Consider the following 22,053-nt stretch of genomic DNA (forward strand, 5'->3'; position numbering starts at 1 on the left):
TAAGTACAGGGAGGGGCCCCGAGGGAGGGAGGGTGGGAGGTGACCCGGCCCTCATTCTTTCACTTTCAATGAACTGGGACACTTTGCGGTTAGTGGAAGCCGGGTGAGTGGCTTTACAGATCACATCATGTTCCGCAGGAGAGTCTTCACAGTGCTCTGCAAGGACAGGGCGTGTCTGTGAAATCTCATGTGGCGTGGAGGCCCCGTGGCTATCTCATGGCAAAGTCCTAAAAAGAGTGAGGTGTTTTTCTTTTTTATTAAATGTCACTTTCTTTCAATAAATGCCAAATTCCCGAATTTGCTGGCCTTTTCTTGATAACAGATAAGTAGTTGTCAGACCGGGCTACTCTGGTGGCCCTCACACCATCAGCTGTGTTTCAGGAAGATTACTCTGGATGCGGGATTGAGAAGGATTGGAGGGGCTGAGAGGGAAAGCATTACACTGCAGCAGGCAGAGGGCAGGTCTGGTAGGAAGCTGGATGCCTGGAACCGAGGAAGGTCAAGGAGGATGGGGGTGCAGGCTGGGATCTGCCAGCATTATAGATATAGTTAAAACTAGCAGCTTGGACAAGATCCCCGAGGGAGACAGGTAGAATGGGGAGAAAAAGGTGTTTAATGCATCCCTTGGGAGAACTCATCTTAAATGACAAAAGAAGGGAATAAATGACATGACTGGTGCGACCCCAGACACAGGAAGGAGGACTGGGTGCCTTCAAGCAGGCTGCTAAGGGGAAAGGGTGTGGTCAGCCGGTTCCAATGACGCCCAATGGCTAAGCAAGCTAAAAGCAAAAAAACTCCGTTTTTGGCAATTAGGAACTCATAGTGACTTTATTATAGACATGGGTACTGGCAACCATGCCTGGGTAAACGCTTGCCCTTTGAGTCCAGTGTGTCCCCTGCCTATGGAGATTTCACTGAGGCAGAGTTTTTCATGAGCAGAGTCCCTATTTATCCATAAATTATTCAAACTTAGAATGTCTAACTTTTTATTCGAATTAACTGAATATCTACCAAAGGATTCTTGCTTTGTACCCACGGATAAATATACATATTTTCCTGCAATATTAAGCACACTACCAAATGAGACCAGCAAAATAACTGTGTGAACACTCTAAAGTAAGAATGTCAAACCATGTTCATTCAGCTGTTGTAATACTTTGGCAAGATAAGAGAATGAGTCTCAGCAAAAGGTACCTCCCCCACTTCAGCAAGTGATCTCATCCCAGAGACTTTTCTTCCTTTCTGGAATTGCCTATGTTTCTTTTTTCCACTCTCATCTGTGATCAGTAGGACATTACTGGCTTTTAAAATTAAGACCTATTTCATAAATCAGAATGACTACAAGCCAAATGGATAATTTGGGAGTATGATCACAGCACTTATCTCCCCAATTTTTCCCCCAAAGGTTAATAAATGACCTTCCTTTTTCTAAGAAGTTCATGTCTTACCTCATCATTCAACATATTTACTGCTCAACGTATGAGAAGACTGTATCAAAGATAGCCAGTTGTGTCCCAAATGATACAGAAAAGACAGCTAATCCCTCTTCAAGTTTACTTGATTCTCACATAAATTATGATGGATGATAAAAGGAAAATGCAACCTCAAATCCAGTAATGGATATACTTTGATTCATCAAGAATAATTCCCTTTCTCACACCCTAGGAAGAAATAAAACTAAAAAGTAGGGCTGAGACACAGAGAGAGAGAGAGCGTGAGCTCACACCTGTCTGTGTGTGTGTGTGTGTGTGTGTGTGTGTGTCTGTGCGTGTATGTGTGATGAGAGATAATCTAATATGACAAAGACTCAGAACCACGTAGCACAAAAATGTGGAAAAGACCAAGTTATGGTCCCCAGATCCACGAGAGGCAAGCTGCACTTCACAGAGGCAGGACAGTCTTATGATTTACGGTTATGCCGTGTTGAAGTTAAGGTGAATTGATGTGACTGTGGGAAATTCAGTGTTGCGTCGCATTTCCCGCCATAATTGTGCTTTCCAATCCTGAACCCTGGGCTGCACATAGGATTTCTGCATCCCACTTCCCCTGAGTAACTCTCTGGCCTCAGTTGCCTCCTTGGAGAAGTGAAGAAGCTGCACTTGACAGAGAGGAATTGAGGTGCAGAGGGAAGAGCGTGGCAGGTGGGGTTTATAAGACCCGGATTCATATCCAGGCTCTGCTCCTTTTCACTGACAACCAGGGTCAAGGCACCACACGTAACACCTTGCTTTCAGGATATAACACTAGTGAGCTAGAATATGAAAAGACTTTGAAAACGAAATCTGTACACAAATGTAAGGTGCTTTATCATTATAGATTATGTTAAGACCTACTAACTAGAGTATTCTAATTCTACATCCTTAGGAAGCATTTACACTGGAGAGGAAGGGGTAAAAGACAGAGCCAGGGTCTGCCGATGGTGCGGACAGGCAAGCAGGGACGATCTGCAGGTGGACGGGAGGTGATGTCACTGGCCTGATCTCTGCAGGACACAGCCTGGAGCCCTTCCTTTGTGCAGTACCTGCCTTGAACCATCTGAGACTTCACACGCCCCCTTTGGATCTCACGCCAAGTTTCAAGAGACTCTCTCAGATCCCTTTCTCAATGCTGCTAAATATAAATGGCCTGATTTGGGGGCTTTTTAAAAAATTCTATTCACCTCCTTCTCTGGTGTTGATAAGCCAGACAATGATCAGGCAGAAGCAAGAGTGAGAAGAATGGGAGCTGACATCCAAAGGCATTTTCTGTCCATGAACACTGAAAAATCTGTCAAAGAAACTCAGGGGGCTACACGATCCAGGTCACTTAATCACACATTACGCAGTAGCCTTGGTATTTGCTTGGCACAAGATCTGTGGTGCCCCGGGGTCGGTGGTATCTATCTTCTCCATCCAGCCACTACAGGGGGGTGGGGTGGGGGGAGGGACTCGCATCAGTGAGGTTGCACTGCGTGTCCACACACCTGACCAGGGTGCCCCCCACCCTGCCCTCTCGAGAGGGTGGACACATCCCTTCTGAAGGGTGCCCCTGGAGGGGTGGTGAGAAGCCCAGGGCTCAGGAAGCAACTGGCTTCCTTATCTTAGGAAGATATCTGTGGGACTATTAACTGTGGGAATGAAACAATGGTGAACTCAACCCAAGTCTAATGTCTTGGGCCTTGGTCCCGCTGATGTTCCCCATGCGAGCTGTCAGATACTTTTGGGTTTTAAAGATTAGACTTTAAAGGTACTTTTAAAGATTGGGTTTTGTGATTATCTGGAATACGAGCTGACATGGGATAGTGGCTAAAAATACTGGCTGTACTGCCACCTCTATCATTTTTAAATTATGTACATTTGCATAGTCTCTTTACCTCTCCGAGCCTCAGTTTCCTCATCTATGATATGGGAAGAGTGAGAGTCCTGCCGAATAGGATGGCTGCAGAATCAACGAGATAACACAAGTGAGGGACAGTCCTGGTTCATAGTAGCCACTAACTCAATGATTCTTAGCTGTCCTTACTGCTGTTACCATATGTTACTGGTTTAAGTGTAGCCTCTCTGGTGAAAAAGAATTATCATGCTCATCAGAAATCTTGGAGGCCAGAAGGCAGTGGGATGACATATTTAAAGTGCCTGAAGAAAAAAAGATCTGTCAACTGAGAATTCTATATCCAGCAAAACTGTACTTCAAAAAAAAAAAGGGAGAAATGAATACATTTGCATATTAAACAAAGTGGAGGGAGTTCGTTACCATTAGACCTGCTCTACAAGAAGTGAAAAGACACTAGTCAGTAACTCCAAGCTGTGTGAAGAAATGAAGATCTCCAGAAAAGCCAGTATTCTTGTATTTTTGGTTTGAAACTACACTTATAATTTCCTACCCGATTTAAAAGACAAATGCATTAAAAATTATAAATATAAAAAAGAAAAAAAAAACTCGTGTAACTTGCCAATCTATTCCAGTTTAAAAGCTAGGGTTTTCCAGGATTTCCCTGGCGGTCCAGTGGTTAGGACTTGGTGCTTTCACTGCCGTTGGCCCAGGTTCGATCCCTGGTCAGGGAACTAAGATCCTGTAAGCCACGTGGCTCGGCCAAAAAACAAAAGCTAGGGTTTTCCCCACAATCTCTGGAAAATAGATTACTTTTTCAAGATCTCATATGTATAATACACATATATTTAGAATCTTCCAATTCCCTTTTTAAGGCCTTTTGTAAGCCATGCTGTGTACCGAATTTAAAGCAGAAATGACTTTGTGATAATTTAGCTTTGCTCAAGAAAACAGCCTACCTTGACCCTTCAAGTGTGAAAGACCTGTATTTTTTCCTTCTTCTGTTAGTGCTAGTTTTGACGATCTCTGTGCTCAGGAGAAACAAGATCCCCTGAGACAAACAAAATACAACGGTTCTCTTATTCCGGGGTTATTTCTTATACACGCAGCTGGGATTGACCTGATTCGTTGCAGCTGGAGGCCGTTTTGCCATCATCTTCCAGCTGCGCCCGACCGCAGATTCAGAAGAGGCTTTCCAGCCAGTGGAGCAAGTGAGGGCGCGTGAGCACAGCCCCGGGGTGCCTGCCAGCCTCTCTTCCCTGGAGAGGGGTACCACTCCGCCTCATAAATACTAAACGCAGAACATTTGCTTTTGGTATCAGAGTGAACTCCTTGGGGTGAGGAAGAGGACATCTCCAAATTTAGGCCAATTCGCACAGGGTGGATGGCTGTCCCATCCTACATAAGGGTGTCATTCCACTCCAGGGGCCTGGGGAGCTGAGTGAGGGGCCTTCGTTTGGGCGGAGGAAGGAGGGCGATTCCTTATCTGGACCCAGAAACATCGCACCCAGTGCTTTGGGGTACCAACAGCTGATGCTCCAGGCTGTGCAGCTAATCTGGATCAGTGCCCAGACACTCTTCCCCTCTCCCACGTAAATGCAGAATGCATCTCAAAGCAGCGTGCACCTTTGTTTTGATGCTGCAGAACAAAGCAGGAAACCTATTCTTAATTTTCAGTCATACACTCAGAGGGGCATACACTATCAAGCTACCAGATACAGAAGTCAACTCTCTTTTCTGTACTTCTCTAAAAAGGCAAATCTCAATTCTCATGTTCAGACTCCATGAGATTTTATGCGTAATCAGTATCCAAAGACTATCTTTAGATCTAGGCAGGCTGTTAGAGAAGGGATCCATTTCTATTTGACTAACTCAACGGAACTACTCCTCAAAATCGTAGGAAGGACTACTATTCCTGGAAGGAGTGATTGGTAAACCAGGAATCCCCAGGAGACATGATCTGAAGTGGAGCGGCTTCTGGGTAACACAGGCATCAGGGAAGGAAGAGGTCCACAGCCCTGGAGGTGAGGACCAGAGGGAGAGCCCGGACTGGCCAAAGCTGGGCACCCACTCTCTCAGGGACACTGTCTCTTACTTTTCCTCCAATGAGGAACCCTGGGTCCTGAGTTTTTAGTACCTCCTTACAATGTGATGACCCACTGGCCTTTCCATTTCCACACTGAGGATCAATTGCACATCCGTATGGTGAAACTTGCCAGTGTCCTTCCTGACTCACCATCAATAACAGCCAAGCTATTACCAGGGATCCTGTGCTAAGCAAACTTATGTGATCACTGAATTCTCACAGCAGCCCCATGAGGCAGGGAGTATTATGATCCCCATTCTCCACATAAGGAGACAGGCTCAGAGAGGTTAAACAACAGATAAGGCTTGAATCCAGAGCTGTCTCCACCAATGCCTATGTTTTATTGCTTCCCGAGAACACAAATGTTGTCTCTGACTCCAGACCTTCAAAGACAGTTCCTACTGGTTGCAGCAGGCTGCGACTGCTTCAAGGTCATCCCAAACTTGAAAGGCTACATGTAGTTAGGAGGTGGTGGACAGGACTCCAGTGTTACAGTCACCCCCTGATGCCCAAACCCTCACCCCCCTGGTTTTGGAAATCTGCCACCAGATGGCCAACAGGGGGTCTTGTCCCATGTCAGGTACAAATAAGCAGGTAAGAAATGCTTTTCAAAGATAACGTCCTGTGACCTAATAGCTATAATCCTTTGCTTGCTCTTTTCTCTCCCTGATACTTAGCATTGTTGATAATGAGAAGCTAAATGGGCCATAATCTTAAAATGCACTGTTAAGATGCACTTATAATGCACTATAATCTTAAAATGCATTGTTGATGGAATCAGAAAACAAAAATCCGAATCTGTTGTTAAATGTATACTTTCAAGGATTCTCACAGTGAAGGTTTTCCAAGGGTGGACACAGCCTGTCCCTTTGAGGTGTCCCAGGACACTAACGTGTGTCTTGGTGTTCTTTGCACCACGTTAACTGCCATCACTGTGGTCTGCAGAGGGTGCACTGACCCTCTGAAACCAGGCCCAGCAATGGGCCTGTGTTTTAGAAATAAAATACAGGAATAGTGAAAAGTCAAATGTCAGGCAGAAGCACGGAGGCATATCAGCGGGAGGTAGGTGACTAGTGAAGTTGGCTGCTAGCACCAAAAAATGGAAAGATACAGCCTTTATCCTGTGGTGTGAGGGGAGCCTGTTGTAAGTAATTAAGCCAGGTAGAGGGGGCCAAACACCAGAGACCAAATGAACTTTAAAGCCAAGTATAGGGAGCCCTGAATCTTTCCCTATTTTTGGCTATAAAGTTGAAGCAATAAAAAGAGTGGAAGTTGACGGCCTATAAGATTCACAGTGGTGCCACTGTTAAATGCCAAGGACTTAAGAAAACAAAATGTGTGTGCAATGTCAGCTATTGAAAAGAGCCTTCTTAGACATGCGGGAACCAGAATGTTATTCAATTTCTAGATTCTCTAGAGAATAAAGCCTCGCAATCATCTTCTCAAAGTTAGGGTGAGCTTTATCCAAAAGAGTCAAGGTGATTTATTTCCATAATAAAAAAAAGCACTTTGAAAGATGTCTTTGTTGTTCAAAAATACAGATACAACTAGCAAAAGTATCTGTGACAGCTGCGAAAACAATGAATTGCCAATGAAGGCATTTTTCTCTTTTTCGTCACAGCTGTTCAGTTCAGGGCAAGTTTACTGTCCTCTTCTACTAAGCTTCCCAACCTAAAATCCTGGCCTCTAAAGTATGAAACATTGTCCTTGAATTTTCTTGAATAGGCTGCCACCACGTGGTGACCACTAGAAAAGCACATAGGTTTGAGTTTAATTGCAAGACCATGTTGCTGGGCTATTTTAAAACAAGAAGGAATTATGTACATCAGATCCACCTGCCACTGAAAAATTACAAATCTCAGTCGAGAGGCCCGTCTCCCCTGGACAGGACTACAACTTGTTTGTTTCCATCTTCACGCTGCGAAGTGAAGAACATGTATTTTTAGATTTTAGTAATTTATTGTACTTAATGCACTTTTAATTTAACTTCACTTTGCTTGAAATTTGTGAAATTCATTGTCAGTTTTTGAAATTAAAAACTTTATTAACTATTTCAGACACGAAAATGTAAAAGAATAACATAACACACCTGGACATCCTGCCCATTGCCTAGTTTAAGGAAAGGCATGACCAACACAAGGGAAGGTCCCTTAGTCTCCTCTTACCTACCTGCGCATCTTTGTCCTGTCATGGTTTTCCTGATCTGGTTCCCAGTTTCCACTCCTTTCTTTATACTTTTACTTTATATGTATGCAGCCCTAAAAATATATACGCGGTATTGATTTAAAACCCTACATAGGGCTTCCCTGGTGGCGCAGTGGTTAGGAATCCGCCTGCCAATGCAGGGGACACAGGTTCGAGCCCTGGTTCAGGAAGATCCCACATGCTGCAGAGCAGCTAGGCCTGTGAGCCACAGCTACTGAGCCTGCGCTCTAGAGCCCGCACGCCTAGAGCCAGTGCTCCGCGACGAGAGGCCACCGCAATGAGATGCCCGCACACGGCAGTGAAGAGTAGCCCCCGCTCACCGCAACTTAAAAAAAAAAAAGCTTTTGCACAGCAAAGGAAACCATAAACAAGACCAAAAGACAGCCCTCAGAATGGGAGAAAATATTTGCAAAGGAAGCAACTGACAAAGGATTAATCTCCAAAATTTACAAGCAGCTCATGCAGCTCAATAACAAAAAAACAAACAACCCAATCCAAAAATGGGCAGAAGACCTAAATAGACATTTCTCCAAAGAAGATATACAGATTGCCAACAAACATATGAAAGAATGCTCAACATCATTAATCATTAGAGAAATGCAAATCAAAACTACAATGAGATATCATCTCACACTGGTCAAAATGGCCATCATCAAAAAATCTAGAAACAATAAATGCTGGAGAGGGTGTGGAGAAAAGGGAACCCTCTTGCACTGTTGGTGGGAATGTAAATTGATACAGCCACTATGGAGAACAGTTTGGAGGTTCCTTAAAAAACTACAGATAGAACTACCATACGACCCAGCAATCCCACTACTGGGCATATACCCTGAGAAAACCATAATTCAAAAAGAGTCATGTACCAAAATGTTCATTGCAGCTCTATTTACAATAGCCAGGACATGGAAGCAACCTAAGTGTCCATCAACAGATGAATGGATAAAGAAGATGTGGCACATATATACAATGGAATATTACTCAGCCATAAAAAGAAACGAAATTGAGTTATCTGTAGTGAGGTGGATGGACCTTGAGTCTGTCATACAGAGTGAAGTAAGTCAGAAAGAGAAAAACAAATACCGTATGCTAACACATATATATGGAATCTAAGGGAAAAAAAAAAGGTCATGAAGAACCTAGGGGTAAGACGGGAATAAAGACACAGACCTACTAGAGAATGGACTTGAGGATATGGGGAGGGGGAAGGGTAAGCTGTGACAAAGTGAGAGAGTGGCATGGACATATATACACTACCAAATGTAAAATAGATAGCTAGTGGGAAGCAGCCACATAGCACAGGGAGATCAGCTCGGTGGTCTGTGACCACCTAGATGGGTGGGATAGGGAGGGTGGGAGGGAGGCAGACGCAAGAGGGAAGATATATGGGAACATATGTATATGTACAACTGATTCACTTTGTTATAAAGCAGAAACTAACACACACCTGTAAAGCAATTATACTCCAATAAAGATGTCAAAATAAAATAATAATAATAATAAAGTGCACATAAAAAAAAAAAAGCCCGCGCACAGCAACGAAGACCCAACACAGCCAAAAATAAAATAAATTAAAAAAAAGAGGGTAACTGGGAATCTGCTTTAAAAAAAAAACAAAAACAAACAAAAAACCCTATATAAATGGTGTTAGATGAAATACAGCCTTCTGCAACTTGCTTTTTTCCAATGAATGCTGTTTTTAAAAATTCTTTCTTGTTGATATTTACAGCTCTAGTTTTCTTCAAAATTGTCTTGTTTTTGTCCTTGTGCTTCCATGTAAATGGAATCAGCTTGTCAACGTCTACACAATAATATTATGTCAGGATTCTGATTCAAATTTATAGATCGATTTGGGGAGAATTAGTATCTTTAAGACGAGTCTTCTTATCCGTGAATATGGTATCTCTGCTTTTAATTGGGTCTTCTTAATGACATTCATCAAAATTATATAATTTCTTTCTAAAGGTCAGAAATAACTTTTGTTAAATATATTCCTAGATACCTTATATTCTCATTGTTATCATAAATTGTATTTGTTTAAAATTTAATTTTCTAACTGTGGGGAGTAGTGTTTAGAAATGCAATTGATTTTTGCATGTTGATCTTATAGCCAAGAACCCAGATGAACTCTTACTAATTCTGATATTTTAATAGGTTCTTTTGGACTTTTTATGTAATCATATTACCCAGGATTGATGACAGTTTGGTGTCTTCCTTTCCGATCACTATGAATTTTCTTCCTTTCTTTCTTCATATTACTGCATTGTCTAGGAATTCCCACACAATGCTGGTTAGGAGTACTAATAACAGGCACCCTTGTCTTTGCTAATTTAAGAAAATGTTTCTAATATTACACTGTTAAATGAGATTTTTCACTGTAAGTTTTTACAGATGTTTTATCTTGTTAAGGAATTTCCTTAAATTCCTAGTCTAATGTTTTTTTCAGGAAAAAATCATAATGAACATTTGATTTTATCTAGTGATTTTTCTGCATCTACTATGGTGACAGTATAGCTTTTAATCTGATAATGTGGTGAATTACATTAATACATTTTAACAGATTTTAATGTTAGACCCCCCTGCAATCCTATGATAGTCCCAACGGGATACTGGATTTGGTTTTCTATTTTGCTAACGATTATTTCATCTATGTTCATAGATGAAATTGGCCTGTAATTATCCTTTAGCATCTTGTCATTTTCTGCACTGGGCACTCATACAATGAGTTAGGAAATGTTCTTTTTCTATTCTCCAGAGAAAATGTTCTTTACTGTGGTAACTCATTTATAAAATGACCTAGTGCCTTTTTTGTTTGCTTGTTTGCAGGGTAGACTGATTCAATGTCTTCAATGTATATAAGACTACTCAATTTTACTTGAATCCATTTTGTAAGTTACAGTTTCTAGGAAAGTTTTCATTCCATACAATTTTTCAAATTTATCAGCATAAAGTTGTTCATATTCTCCTTTTTAAAAAATAGTTTTTGCTTCTGTGGTTATGTCCCCTTGTTCGTTCCTAACATTGCTGGTGTTCTCTCTTTTTGTCTTAATTATTTTGGCTAGTGGTGTGTCTATTTTACTAGACTTTTCCAAGAACCACCTTTTGGCTTTGCTGATAATCTCTCATATTACATATTTGTTTTCTATTTCAGTAATCTCTGCTCTTTTGTTTTCATCCTTTGAGATTTTGTGCTGTTTTTTCTCTAACTTTTCATGTTAAACGATCAGCCTATGCATTTCAGTCCTCCTTTTCTAATACAGGCATTGAAGGATATGTTTCCAACATGGAAGATGCTTACCTTGCTTTGAAGCTGAGGTGTTTTCCACTGGGAGCTCATTGTCATGGACCCTCTTCTCTGGAACAGGCATTGCAGGGTGGCTTCCAAAGACCCATGGGCTCCTATTACCAAGACCTTCTTTCCATCTAAGTTGACACCTACCCACCAAATGGAAATTCAGTATTATAATCAAAACTTCAAAGTCTTCCTCCCATACAGCTCTAATGTAAGGAAAAATAGCTTTTATTTTAATTTAATTTAATTTTTGGACAGGAAAGCAGTATTTACTGGTGGGCCTGAGTAAGGAGGGGACAGCGCCAATGTTCTCATGAGTGAAGGGCTTGCCGTTTGTCCAGGGGGCCACGATTAGGGATGTATTTGATCCCACAGCTATCTGGGATGAGCCACTTTTCTACCACCATGTTTTCATATTCATCCGCATTAAACTTTGTAAATCCCCACTTCTTGGAGATGTGAATCTTCTGGCGGCCAGGGAACTTGAACTTGGCCTGTGCAGGGCCTCGATCACATGCTCCTTGTTCTGCAGCTTGGTGCGGATGGACATTACGATTTGGCCAACGTGGACCCAGGCCACTGTGCCCTGGGGCTTTCCAAAGGCACCGCGCATACCTGTCTGTAGCCCAGACTGGGGACAGCATGGCAGACATGAATGTCCACTGGAAAGGGCTGTCTCGAAGTCCCTTAGGGCAACCCATACAGGCAAGAGGCTGCGCGCACTACCAAGGAGGCTGCTGTTTGCAGCCATTGCACACGGGGCTTCCACGGGGGAAAGAGCAGGGTTGGCTTAATTGGCTGCAACAAAATAGCCTGTTAAAACTTGGCCCTCTGAGCGCCAAACCTACACTGACTATAAGCCGTAACTTAGTCCTTCTTTGCAAACTTTATGGTAGAGTGACCTAGAATCATCATCCTAATTATCCATATGATGGAAAAACACCGTCTATATGGATTATCTCAGAGATTTGAGCTTAATGGCTAATGTCCTAAAGGTATATCTTGAAAGTTAATCTTCTGATAGAACTTTGGTATATATTTTGGAATTTCTGTTCAATCATTTCATGTTTGGGTGTAGGGGAGGGGCACTGTCTCCTTTTCACTCAAGCTGGTGTACAGAAAAAATTGAATACTGATTACTGAAGGAGATACTGCTCACTGATAGATCCTAATCTAGGTTTCTATACCCTAAACTATATCTGACAGCTTCTTCATTTAAGTTTTAAATATAAAACTTATCTAGGTTTACATATTGACAGATTTGAGAAGTTGAAACTTGAAACATTTTTCATTGTGGTTACTTTGAGGGTTTCATAAGAGAAACAGAGAAAACACAGGTTTATCATTCATCTTTACCAATTTCTCTTTAAAATTATAATACAGTTAATCTTATTAGAAAAATTTGCCAGTCATTCATATCTCCTAAAAGATGAGAAAAATAAAGCTGACACTGAATATCGCTTCTGTGTTTCAATAAGTATCTTCCTGAAACAAATCCTTACTAAAAACTCACATAAATAACAAAAAATAGAAAATAGCAACATTTCTGAAGGAGCATCATACCTGACTTTTCAAGAAGTTCAATTACAGCTCTGGCCACAGGTGAAACAAAACACTCATGGGCATCCCCACGTACCAACTTCCCCAGGTTTACATCCGTTACTCTGAATCCAAAAATAAGAGAACAAGTAAGTCAAGCTTGGCCAAAACTCACTCATCTGTAATTCACATGTATTAATCCCAAATAACATCCAAGTCAATATTTGATATGATGAAATAAAATTTATCTTTTAAGGCAGGACAAGAAAAAATTACATATAAAATTCTCTCTGTGTGTTTGTTTGGGCCTCTTCCCTCCCTCATGTGCAGTGTGTATCTGGGTTAAACATTAACCAGAGCTCCTCAAAGATGAGAATGCCTGCTTATTTTTTTCTTCTGACACTAGCGATGTAACTTCTTAAAAGAACAGTGTTCTTTCCCAGCTCTGTAGGGGGTCATGGTGACTTGCTGCTCACTTTGTACATGCTTACCTGGACTATATATCCTTGGTGAACTTTATGTAAAACATCAGTACGTCATTTTGATGTGCAATCCTTTGTCTCAAAAATGTATATGACTGTGCCTTCGACTTCTAACAGGAGGAACAGTTCTCAGAGCTTCCTGAGAATCTGTTTCCTGGGTTATAATCCTCGGTTTGGCTTGAATAAAATTCCCTTTTTTCCTTCTTAACTTGATAGTTAATTGAATTTTCATCGACAGATAGGTAGGATATATTAAATTATTAAATAGAAATGAAAGAGTGGGCAGGAATAGAGGTCATTAGCTTCTAGAGCAGCCCCTCAGGCAACTCCAATGTGGTCCCTATGAGTCAGGACGACGTTGGGCGTTCTGGTTCTGCCTGGACAGCAGGACCGCAGCTGGAGGCCACGTGGGGCTTCACTGCACAGCGCTACGGAGCTCCGTTCAATGGACTACATGGAATGGTGGCCCTGGACATGCGCAATGCCAAGGTCCTGCAGCCACTTTATCCTGAGGAAATCTACATCTCCATCAACATCAAAGCCCAGAACCAATCCCAGAAATCAGGGGTGACCTAGCAAGACTGATCCCCACTTGACATCGGTACTTATCTCCTTAAGGAAATCAAGGAAAAAAATGAGGGACCATATCCTTTCAATGCCTTCTGTGTTGTTCCTCGGTCAAACCCAGGACAAAATAGTCCCTAACTAGTTAGCTTAAATTGATGGTCTCAATACAGGTTAGTAACAAAATGGAGATACTTGGAAAAGTTTTCATAATTCTCTCTTTTTATAAAAGACTGGAAACTACACCTTGATACCCTGGGATTCTGGATGTTTTCTGACTACAGCCTCTTCCCCCTTCATGGTTTGTCTGCTATAGGATCGGAGATTTTCATGACAATTTTCTACCCACGTTTGAGTCTGCCCTAAGTCACAACAGAAGGCTAGGATAATGAGGGAACCTAGGTATGTCAGTGAGGTGGTGGTCACTCAATCCAGTCCCTACAAGACTAACGTTATAAATTTGCTTACGACGCTGGAATGCTAAATATATCATGTTCTTTTTGGTCACGATACAAAAATTTCTCATTTCCATGTAGGAAGATGAGGCTTTTAACTTCCAGGAAACATCATGAACTCCCATAGGGATGGTCAGTGTTCCTTGTCCCATGAAGCTTACGTCATGACATGAGGCAAGACCAATATCAGAGCACCTGATATTCATAGTTTTTCCCTCAACTTTCAAATAAAACCTCACGTTATGAATGTAAGTGCTTGCTTTGTTTTTCTCTGCTGGCCTGGGACTAAGGCAGAATGTGCTACTGTGGTGAAGCAGGTCCCTGGGTTTTTTCTCTGGTTTATCAAGGAAAAGGAAAAGCTATTAGAAGAGGAGAGCTGGCTAAGGACTCTGTAGGTCAGACAGGAACTTCTCAAATGACTATGATTTGGCCAAAATGGCAGCCAAGCACTACAAAAGGGCAAGTGTATTTTCTCAAATACGTACTTTCTTAAGCATAATTTTACAAGCCCTCCAACTCCTGAAATATTTAAAATGATTTCATTCATGGCTCAATTACTGACATATTTGAAAGAGCAGAATTTTAAAAAATTCACAGTAGAAAAACGAGTTTAGCAATGAGTCGATTGTTTTCTTTTATATGTTCTCACCCATCCACATCTTTTTCTGGTTTCAAGGCATTGAGGATTTTGTCGCTAAATGAGGTCTCGGAGATCTGAAGGGCAAGGCCATGTACTCTGGTGTCTTCATTAATCTTCAGGATCTCATCTATAATCTAAAGTGAAAACTAAAGTCAGTTTTGCAAAAATAAGACCCAAGAAAAGATGCTTTATGTAAAAAATAGATTCATAAAAATGCATCTGTTTTAGTTTCTTTTTTCTCCTTGTTGAAGACCTGGTGTAAAGCAGAATGAAGAAGTCTATGTTCCTTCCAACCACGTTTATAAAAGCTTGGCTGGGGCTTCCCTGGTGGCGCAGTGGTTGAGAATCTGCCTGCCAATGCAGGGGACACGGGTTCGAGCCCTGGTCTGGGAAGATCCCACATGCCGCAGAGCAACTAGGTCCATGAGGCACAACTACTGAGCCTGCGCGTCTGGAGCCTGTGCTCCGCAACAGGAGAGGCCGCGACAGTGAGAGGCCCGCGCACCGCGATGAAGAGTGGCCCCCACTTGCCGCAACTAGAGAAAGTCCTCGCACAGAAACGAAGACCCAACACAGCCATAAATAAATAAATAAATAAAGTTTAAAAAAAAAAAAAAAAAGCTTGGCTGAATTTTTTAGTGACTTCAAGTCTTTCTTATCGCTCTATTCTCTGCCAGAACAGAACAAAACAAAACCAAAGCTCAACAGTGAATAAAGTTGAGATTGGCAAAAGACAATTCCCTGTCCACAATCAGATTTGAGCCCAATGTAATGCCAACTTTCAGGGAGGCCAGGACTCAGGAACCTCGAGCATTCCAACCTGGCCCAGAGCAGCCTGTGTTTCAAGCACACTGTGCTTAACCAAAGCTTACTAATCATGACACTCAGGCCCTCCTGTTCTCTGGACCAGAATGGCATGTAGAAAGCATTTCCAAAGGCTTATGATGGAAAACCTCTAAGCACAGACAGCTCCATTTTACAGGAAACACTAAAATAATTTGCTATTTATGAAAAAGACCAAAGTAGTTTGGGAAGCTAATATAATCGCTACTGAATGGCCAGGTATGTCTTTAAATAAGCAATGCTCTGGCCTCTCTGTTTACCTCTATTTTATGCCAGGATTTCACTTAGCAATGTTACTTGTTCATAATTAAGAGAGATTCTAGCTCGTAGATATGGATCTCACTATGAGAAGTGTTGGTTTACCATTTCTGTTTTACTATCTAGCAAAAATCATGATGGTATTTCTACCTGGTAAGAGAAGAAAAAGCTATTTGATATATTCAGAAAACTCAGAAAGAAAATTTTGTTTCATTTAATATTCATCATTCTGTCATTCATTCAACAAATGTTGAATGTTTTGAATATCTACCTTGTACCAGTTCTGAGTAAAGGAAATACAGTTGTAAAAAAATATCTGCCCTCATGGAGCTTATATTCTAGTACAGAAGACAAGACCAATAACAACAACAACAGGGACTTCCCTGGTGGCGCAGTGGTTAAGAATCCACCTACCAATGCAGGGGACACAGGTTCAATCCCTGGTCCGGGAAGGTCCCACATGCCTCGGAGCAACTAAGCCCGTGCGCCACAACTACTGAGCCCGCGCTCTAGAGCCTGTGAGACACAACTACTGAGCCCGCGTGCTGCAACTACTGAAGCCCACTTGCCTAGGGCCCGTGCTCCACAACAAGAGAAGCCACAGCAATGAGAAGCCCGTGCACCGCAACAAAGCGTAGCCCCCGCTTGCTGCAACTAGAGAGAAAGCCCGTGCACGGCAACAAAGACCCAATGCAGCCAAAAAAATAAATAAATAAATAAAATAAAATTACAAAAAAAATAACAACAATAATAATAGTATAATCTCTGAAATTGATATGGAGTGATGGCAGGTAGGGGGTGGTCAGAGGGGGTGGCATCTATACACAGAGCCCAGCCAGAACGAAGTGAGGGTACTATTGTTACCTCTAACTAGAATTTGGTAGTTAGAAGTAACAACGACAACAAAATCTTAATAAATTAATATCCTTACTCTTTTCCAACATAATAACACCATCATATAAATTCCCATTTATTTCAAAGAAAAAGAGTGAATAAGTGACTCCTTGTCAAAAAAATAAGCCAAGGGGAACCTAAAGGCGAAGGAAATCCAAAAAAGAGGGGATATATGTATACATATAGCTGATTCACTTTGCTGTACAGTATAAACTAACAGGGTATTGTAAAGCAACTATACTCCAATAAGAATTAAAAAAGAAATACTGTGACAAACTGAAAAAAAAAAATTTTGAATGAAAAAAGTTAAATAAGCCAAGGGGGGAAAAAAAGTTGAGGGCTATCAATACCAGTGACAAAACAGTCTAAGAACATGCAAATTCTACTGCAGAAAATGAGTGTCCTTCTGCAAAGGGAAAACAAGTTTCTCTGCACTTTGTTAGTACTGGTAGGACACGTGTCAATATTTGTAATATCTTACAGTGGTAAGTGTGGTAGAAACTGTTTGCCCAATATCCGATTTCTGTTCTTTCTTAGTAATGAACTCTTAATTTTTAGCTGTGCTAAGAAATGATCTAGGGCCACTTGGTATAAAGACCACATTTCTCGCCTCCCTTGCAAAAAGGCCAAGCAATTAGGCTCAGGCCAGTGGAATGGAAGCAGAATTGTGACTTTCAGGAGAAAGACTGGGACCCTGACTTTGGTCTTAGCCCCTCCTTTTTCTTGCTGGTGATAAGAACTTGCTGAACTAAGCCCTGTGATCCTGGAAAACAGGGATGGTTAAGAAATGCCCCCATCCTTCGTGTACTGCAAAGAACCACCTTCCCCATATGATTCTGACAAGACCATCCAGTGCTCCCTAGTCTACAGGCCCCACAAAGTTCTACTCTTTGTTCATAAATGATTTACTTGAACTGCTTGTCTCCACTGATCCATCAGCACAAAATGCCTGTTCATCAAACTTCGGGTAAGCTTCTTTCCTTCCCCCCAGGTTCCTAAACTTTGACCTACCCTCGGTCTGATTGGTCCACAAGCTCTACCACCACCCCACCTCCCGGGGAGAATAGGCTGGCCTCAGGGTAAAACATTCTCTAATCTGCTATCCCATCAAGCCACCCTTTCATCCCACTTTTCTCACACTGGGTTCTTTCCTCCCTATAGAAGAGAAGCCTTTTGCTTACCTCTCAAAGGTGTGTCGAGCCTTACGGGCAGAGTGGGCAGTCCCTTTCCCCACCTTGCAATAATCCTTTCAGATTATGTCTCTCCTCACTGAGTGTGGACTTATTTTCTCTTTGACACTGGCTGGAATGTGGATGTGATCTGTAGTGCTGAATCTGCCATCCTGGATGAGGCAGCACAACAAAGACCACAGCGCAGCAAGATCCAAGGAGCCGGAGTTCCTAACGACTCGGTGATGCCACCACACCAGCCAGGGACTGCCTACTTCTAAACTTTATTCACATACAAAAAACTTCTGTGTTAGTCCAGATTTCTTAAGGTTTTCATCACTGCCATAGCCAGTCTGAAGAAAACCTAGCCACAGAAGGAGCAGACACCAGGATGGCCCACGGTCCAGTTTCCCAGGCCCTACTTAGAGGGGTGACTGCTTCTCCCAGGCTTGAGATGACACTTATGAGGACTGGTCCTCCCTGCTGGCGGAAACAACTGAAGCACATACAATAGCAGCGAAAGAACCCTACGGTGGTTTTTCATCAGCTGCCCCAAAACCACTGAGGGATTCACACAAGGTTAGCCTGAAAAAGATCTTCTCCTTTATTTTATCGACAGGGCAACTGAGACCCAGAGAAACCAAAGAATGGTCCAAGCAAGGTCAAACAACCTGTCAGGACACTGCAAACCACAACTAGTCCTCCAGACGCTGATAATTTCCACTAGACGACGCTGTTGCTACAGCTGAAGAAACACAACCGAAGTCCCCACATCATAGGTCACATTGTCAACAGAAACACATGGTAAGGAGATAAACAACGAGGTCATCCTGTATAGCACAGGGAACTATATTCAATATGGTAATAAACCATAATGGAAAAGAATATATAAATATATATGTATAACTGAGTCACTTTGCTATACACCAGAAACTAATACAACGTTATAAATCAACTATACTTCAATTAAAAAAAAAAAGAAACATGGTAAGGGGCAGATAGATCAAGCAGCATCTACACTAGTGGAAAAAGTGAACTCTTCCCTCTAAAAGTTCAGCCCTAAGAAAAGGCTGGCTCAGTTCAGACCACAACTAAGAGACATTAAGAGGTCTATTAGGACTGAAGAGGAACACAAAATAAGGGTTAAGTGTGCTGCTGTCTTACCTCATCTTCACCGCTATCTGCAGGAAGGCAGATGTGAGTGATGTTCAGACCAGCCTGCAAAGAGAACACAGGGCGATTTTGTCACTGAGAGAAAATGAATCTATCATCCTAAAATTAAAATGAATTTTTAAAATCATTCAAAAAACCAACAATCCTTACCTCCTCAGCCAAGTTCTGGTTTACTTCCTGCATCAAGTTGTCATCACCTGCCTTGGGGAAGGAGAGCAAGAAGGAGAATATAACAACATAAAAATATCTTGAAAAGGTACAAAACAAAATACAAAGACTAATTTTGTGATTATACATTACCTGACTACAAAGATGACAAGGGAAATGCAGAAAAAGAATCTTATTGCTCATAAAAGGGGACTAAGGGCTGGTATTTACTAATATGTCAGTTTCTCAGGCTTGAAGATATATCACTTTTGAAAATAATACTCCTCATAGGGCGTATACAGCCACATAGGCAGCATTCCTTTCTAAGTGAGGACGCCTAAGACAGGTGTTTAGGACTTGCCCTTGGGTGAAAAGCTACCAATGAGCAGAATTCCAGGAGGCCAGGCTCTTGTTTTGCTTTTCTTTCTACTCGTCTCACTTGCTTATCTTTGTAGGGGGTGTGGAAACAGACCCCAAAGAATGCAGACCCCAAAGTGACTTGAGCATAGCTCTCCAGTCTTGATATTACAGCATTGATGAAACTAGAGGCTGCTATTCTGATACATTAAGCATGCACCAAAAACAACAGAGGCAGTTCAACTGCTGGGCTGTGTGACCTTACAGGCTTGGCTCAGCGCACCACTTCCCTGCACCTGCATCATCTGGGTGTGCCAATAAGGGTGGCAAACAGTGCCAACTGCAGCTGGCAATGAAGGGGCCGTGGCCAGAACATAGACATGGAACTCCAAGTCCTTCTGCCATGCCATGGCTTTTGGCCCCTCAGACTCATGGCAGGCTTTAAAAGACTGAGTAGTAAGATCACCAAATACCATGTCTTGTCAAGCATTTGCCTTCCACAGAAACAAAGGGGAATGTTTTTCCCCATCCCACTCAAATCACATCTGATCAGCATTTATAATGGACCACAATATATCCTGTGTAATGCAACTTACGTGAGCGCCTACCTCCTGACCTCTGGAAGCTGTCTGCACCAAAAGGAGACAGACTCAAACAGAGTGGTACCTAACCTGTAACCCTGAAGCAGCAAAATGACCAGATAACGGGGGAAACGACAACATTTCCACCTGAGCTTTCTCCTCCCTCCCCTAAGCCCGAGTGGGACTTCTGTGACAAGAAGTGCAGCTGGTGACCTGTGTACAATTGTCTTCTAAATTAAAAGACATCCTAAAGGGCTTCTCTGGTGGCGCAGTGGTTAAGAATCTGCCTGCCAATGCAGGGGACACAGGTTCGAGCCCTGGTCTGGGAAGATCCCACATGCCGCGGAACAACTAAGCCCGTGAGCCACAACTACTGAGCCTGCGCGTCTGGAGCCTGTGCTCCGCAACAAGAGAGGCCGTGACAGAGAGAGGCCCGCGCACCGCGATGAAGAGTGGCCCCCGCTCGCCGCAACTGGAGAAAGCCCTCGCACAGAAACGAAGACCCAACACAGCCAAAAATAAATATAAATAAATTAATTAATTAAAGAAACGTTTAAAAAAAAATACTTTTAAAAAAGACATCCTAAAATAGCAGGACAGAACCACATTCTCAGCTTACCTGAATAATAGCAAGAACCGGCTTAAAGGCAGGGTTTTTTCCTTGCAGTAAACTCAGAACTTCTTTCGAATTCTGAATGACTTCTCTGCATTGAGAAAGAAAAACAACATAGTCAGGTCTAGGTTAATGACTAGAAAGGATGGATACAACACATGTTCTTAGAAGGTCTGCTACTCTAAATGAAACTAATTAGACAGCACAAGGACAGGCTCCTCCGAGTGTGGAAAAGGTGGAGGGAGGGGGAGGAGAACAATCATGAAATACCTGGCGTAGGGCTTCCCTGGTGGCGCAGCGGTTAAGAATCCGCCTGCCAATGCAGGGGACACAGGTTCAAGCCCTGGTCCGGGAAGATCCCATATGCCGCGGAGCAACTAAGCCCGTGCGCCACAACTACTGAGCCTGCACTCTAGAGCCTGCGAGCCACAACTACTGAGGCCGTGCGCCACAACTACTGAAGCCCACATGCCTAGAGCCTGTGCTTCATGAGAAGACACTGCAATGGGAAGCCCGCGTACCACAACGAAGAGTAGACACCGCTCGCTGCAACTAGAGAAAGCCCGTGTGCAGCAACGAAGACCCAATGCAGCCAAAAATAAATAAATAAAATAAATTTATTAAAAAAAAAATCTGGCATAGAATGTGACAATCTCTAATTTTCAAAATAAGCAGAGGTAAACAAACTAGATGTTAACAGTAATTTTCTTTTTATTTTTTTCTCCTTAATATGGCTCATTAGGTGAAATGTGCCATATAAATGTATTTTCCTCTAAAAGAGAGACAATGGACTTCACTGGTGGCGCAGTGGTTGAGAATCCACCTGCCAATGCAGGAAACACAGGTTCGAGCCCTGGCCCGGGAAGATCCCACATGCCGCAGAGCAACTAAGCCCGTGTGCCACAACTCCTGAGCCCGCGTGCCTAGAGCCCGTGCTCTGCAACAAGAGAAGCCACCGCAATGAGAAGCCCACACACCGCAACAAAGAGTAGCCCCCACTCGCTGCAACTAGAGAAAGCCCACGCGCAGCAACAAAGACCCAACACAGCCATAAATAAGTAAATAAATAAATAAATGTATTAAAAAAAAAAAAAGTTGGCTCTTACAAATGAACTTATTTACAAAACAGAAACAGACCCACAGACATAGAAAACAATCTTATGGTTTACCAAAGGGGAAGGGGGGGAAGGGATAAATTAGGAGTCTGGGATTAACAGATATACATTACTATATATAAAATAGACAAACAACAAGGACCTACTGTATAGCACAGGGAACTATATATATTCAGTATCCTGTAACAGCCTATAATGGAAAAGAACCTGAAAAAGATATATCTATACATATATCTATATACATATAGACATTTATGTATAACTGAATCACTTTGCTGTATACCTGGAACACAGCATTGTAAATCGACTATATTTCAATAAAAATTTTTAATTA

The 22,053-nt window shown here is 42.3% G+C and overlaps 1 protein-coding gene across 14 annotated transcripts in view; it reads right to left on the minus strand.

The window, feature by feature from the left end:
* The window catches only part of MTHFD1L (methylenetetrahydrofolate dehydrogenase (NADP+ dependent) 1 like), a 212,569-nt gene that overhangs the window by 183,799 nt on the left and 6,717 nt on the right, over window positions 1–22,053 (minus strand). For 13 of the 14 annotated variants that reach the window (XR_014267280.1, XR_014267281.1, XM_082474543.1 and 10 more), the window contains exons 2-7: window positions 20,611–20,695; window positions 19,057–19,107; window positions 18,898–18,951; window positions 14,579–14,703; window positions 12,453–12,553; window positions 10,896–11,032 (exon numbers count right to left, since the gene is read on the minus strand). Coding sequence is in view for 12 of the 14 variants with exons in the window: in XM_082474543.1 (XP_082330669.1) it covers window positions 10,896–11,032; window positions 12,453–12,553; window positions 14,579–14,703; window positions 18,898–18,951; window positions 19,057–19,107; window positions 20,611–20,695 (553 nt within the window). In the remaining 2 variants the exon portion in view is untranslated. Of the gene's footprint in view, window positions 1–8,955; window positions 9,557–10,895; window positions 11,033–12,452; window positions 12,554–14,578; window positions 14,704–18,897; window positions 18,952–19,056; window positions 19,108–20,610; window positions 20,696–22,053 lie in introns of those variants that run through there. The other variant, XM_082474539.1, reaches the window with a different exon arrangement.

The sequence above is a fragment of the Balaenoptera physalus genome, assembly GCF_965194825.1.
Source record: "Balaenoptera physalus genome assembly, chromosome: 9".
Classification (NCBI taxonomy): domain Eukaryota; kingdom Metazoa; phylum Chordata; class Mammalia; order Artiodactyla; family Balaenopteridae; genus Balaenoptera; species Balaenoptera physalus.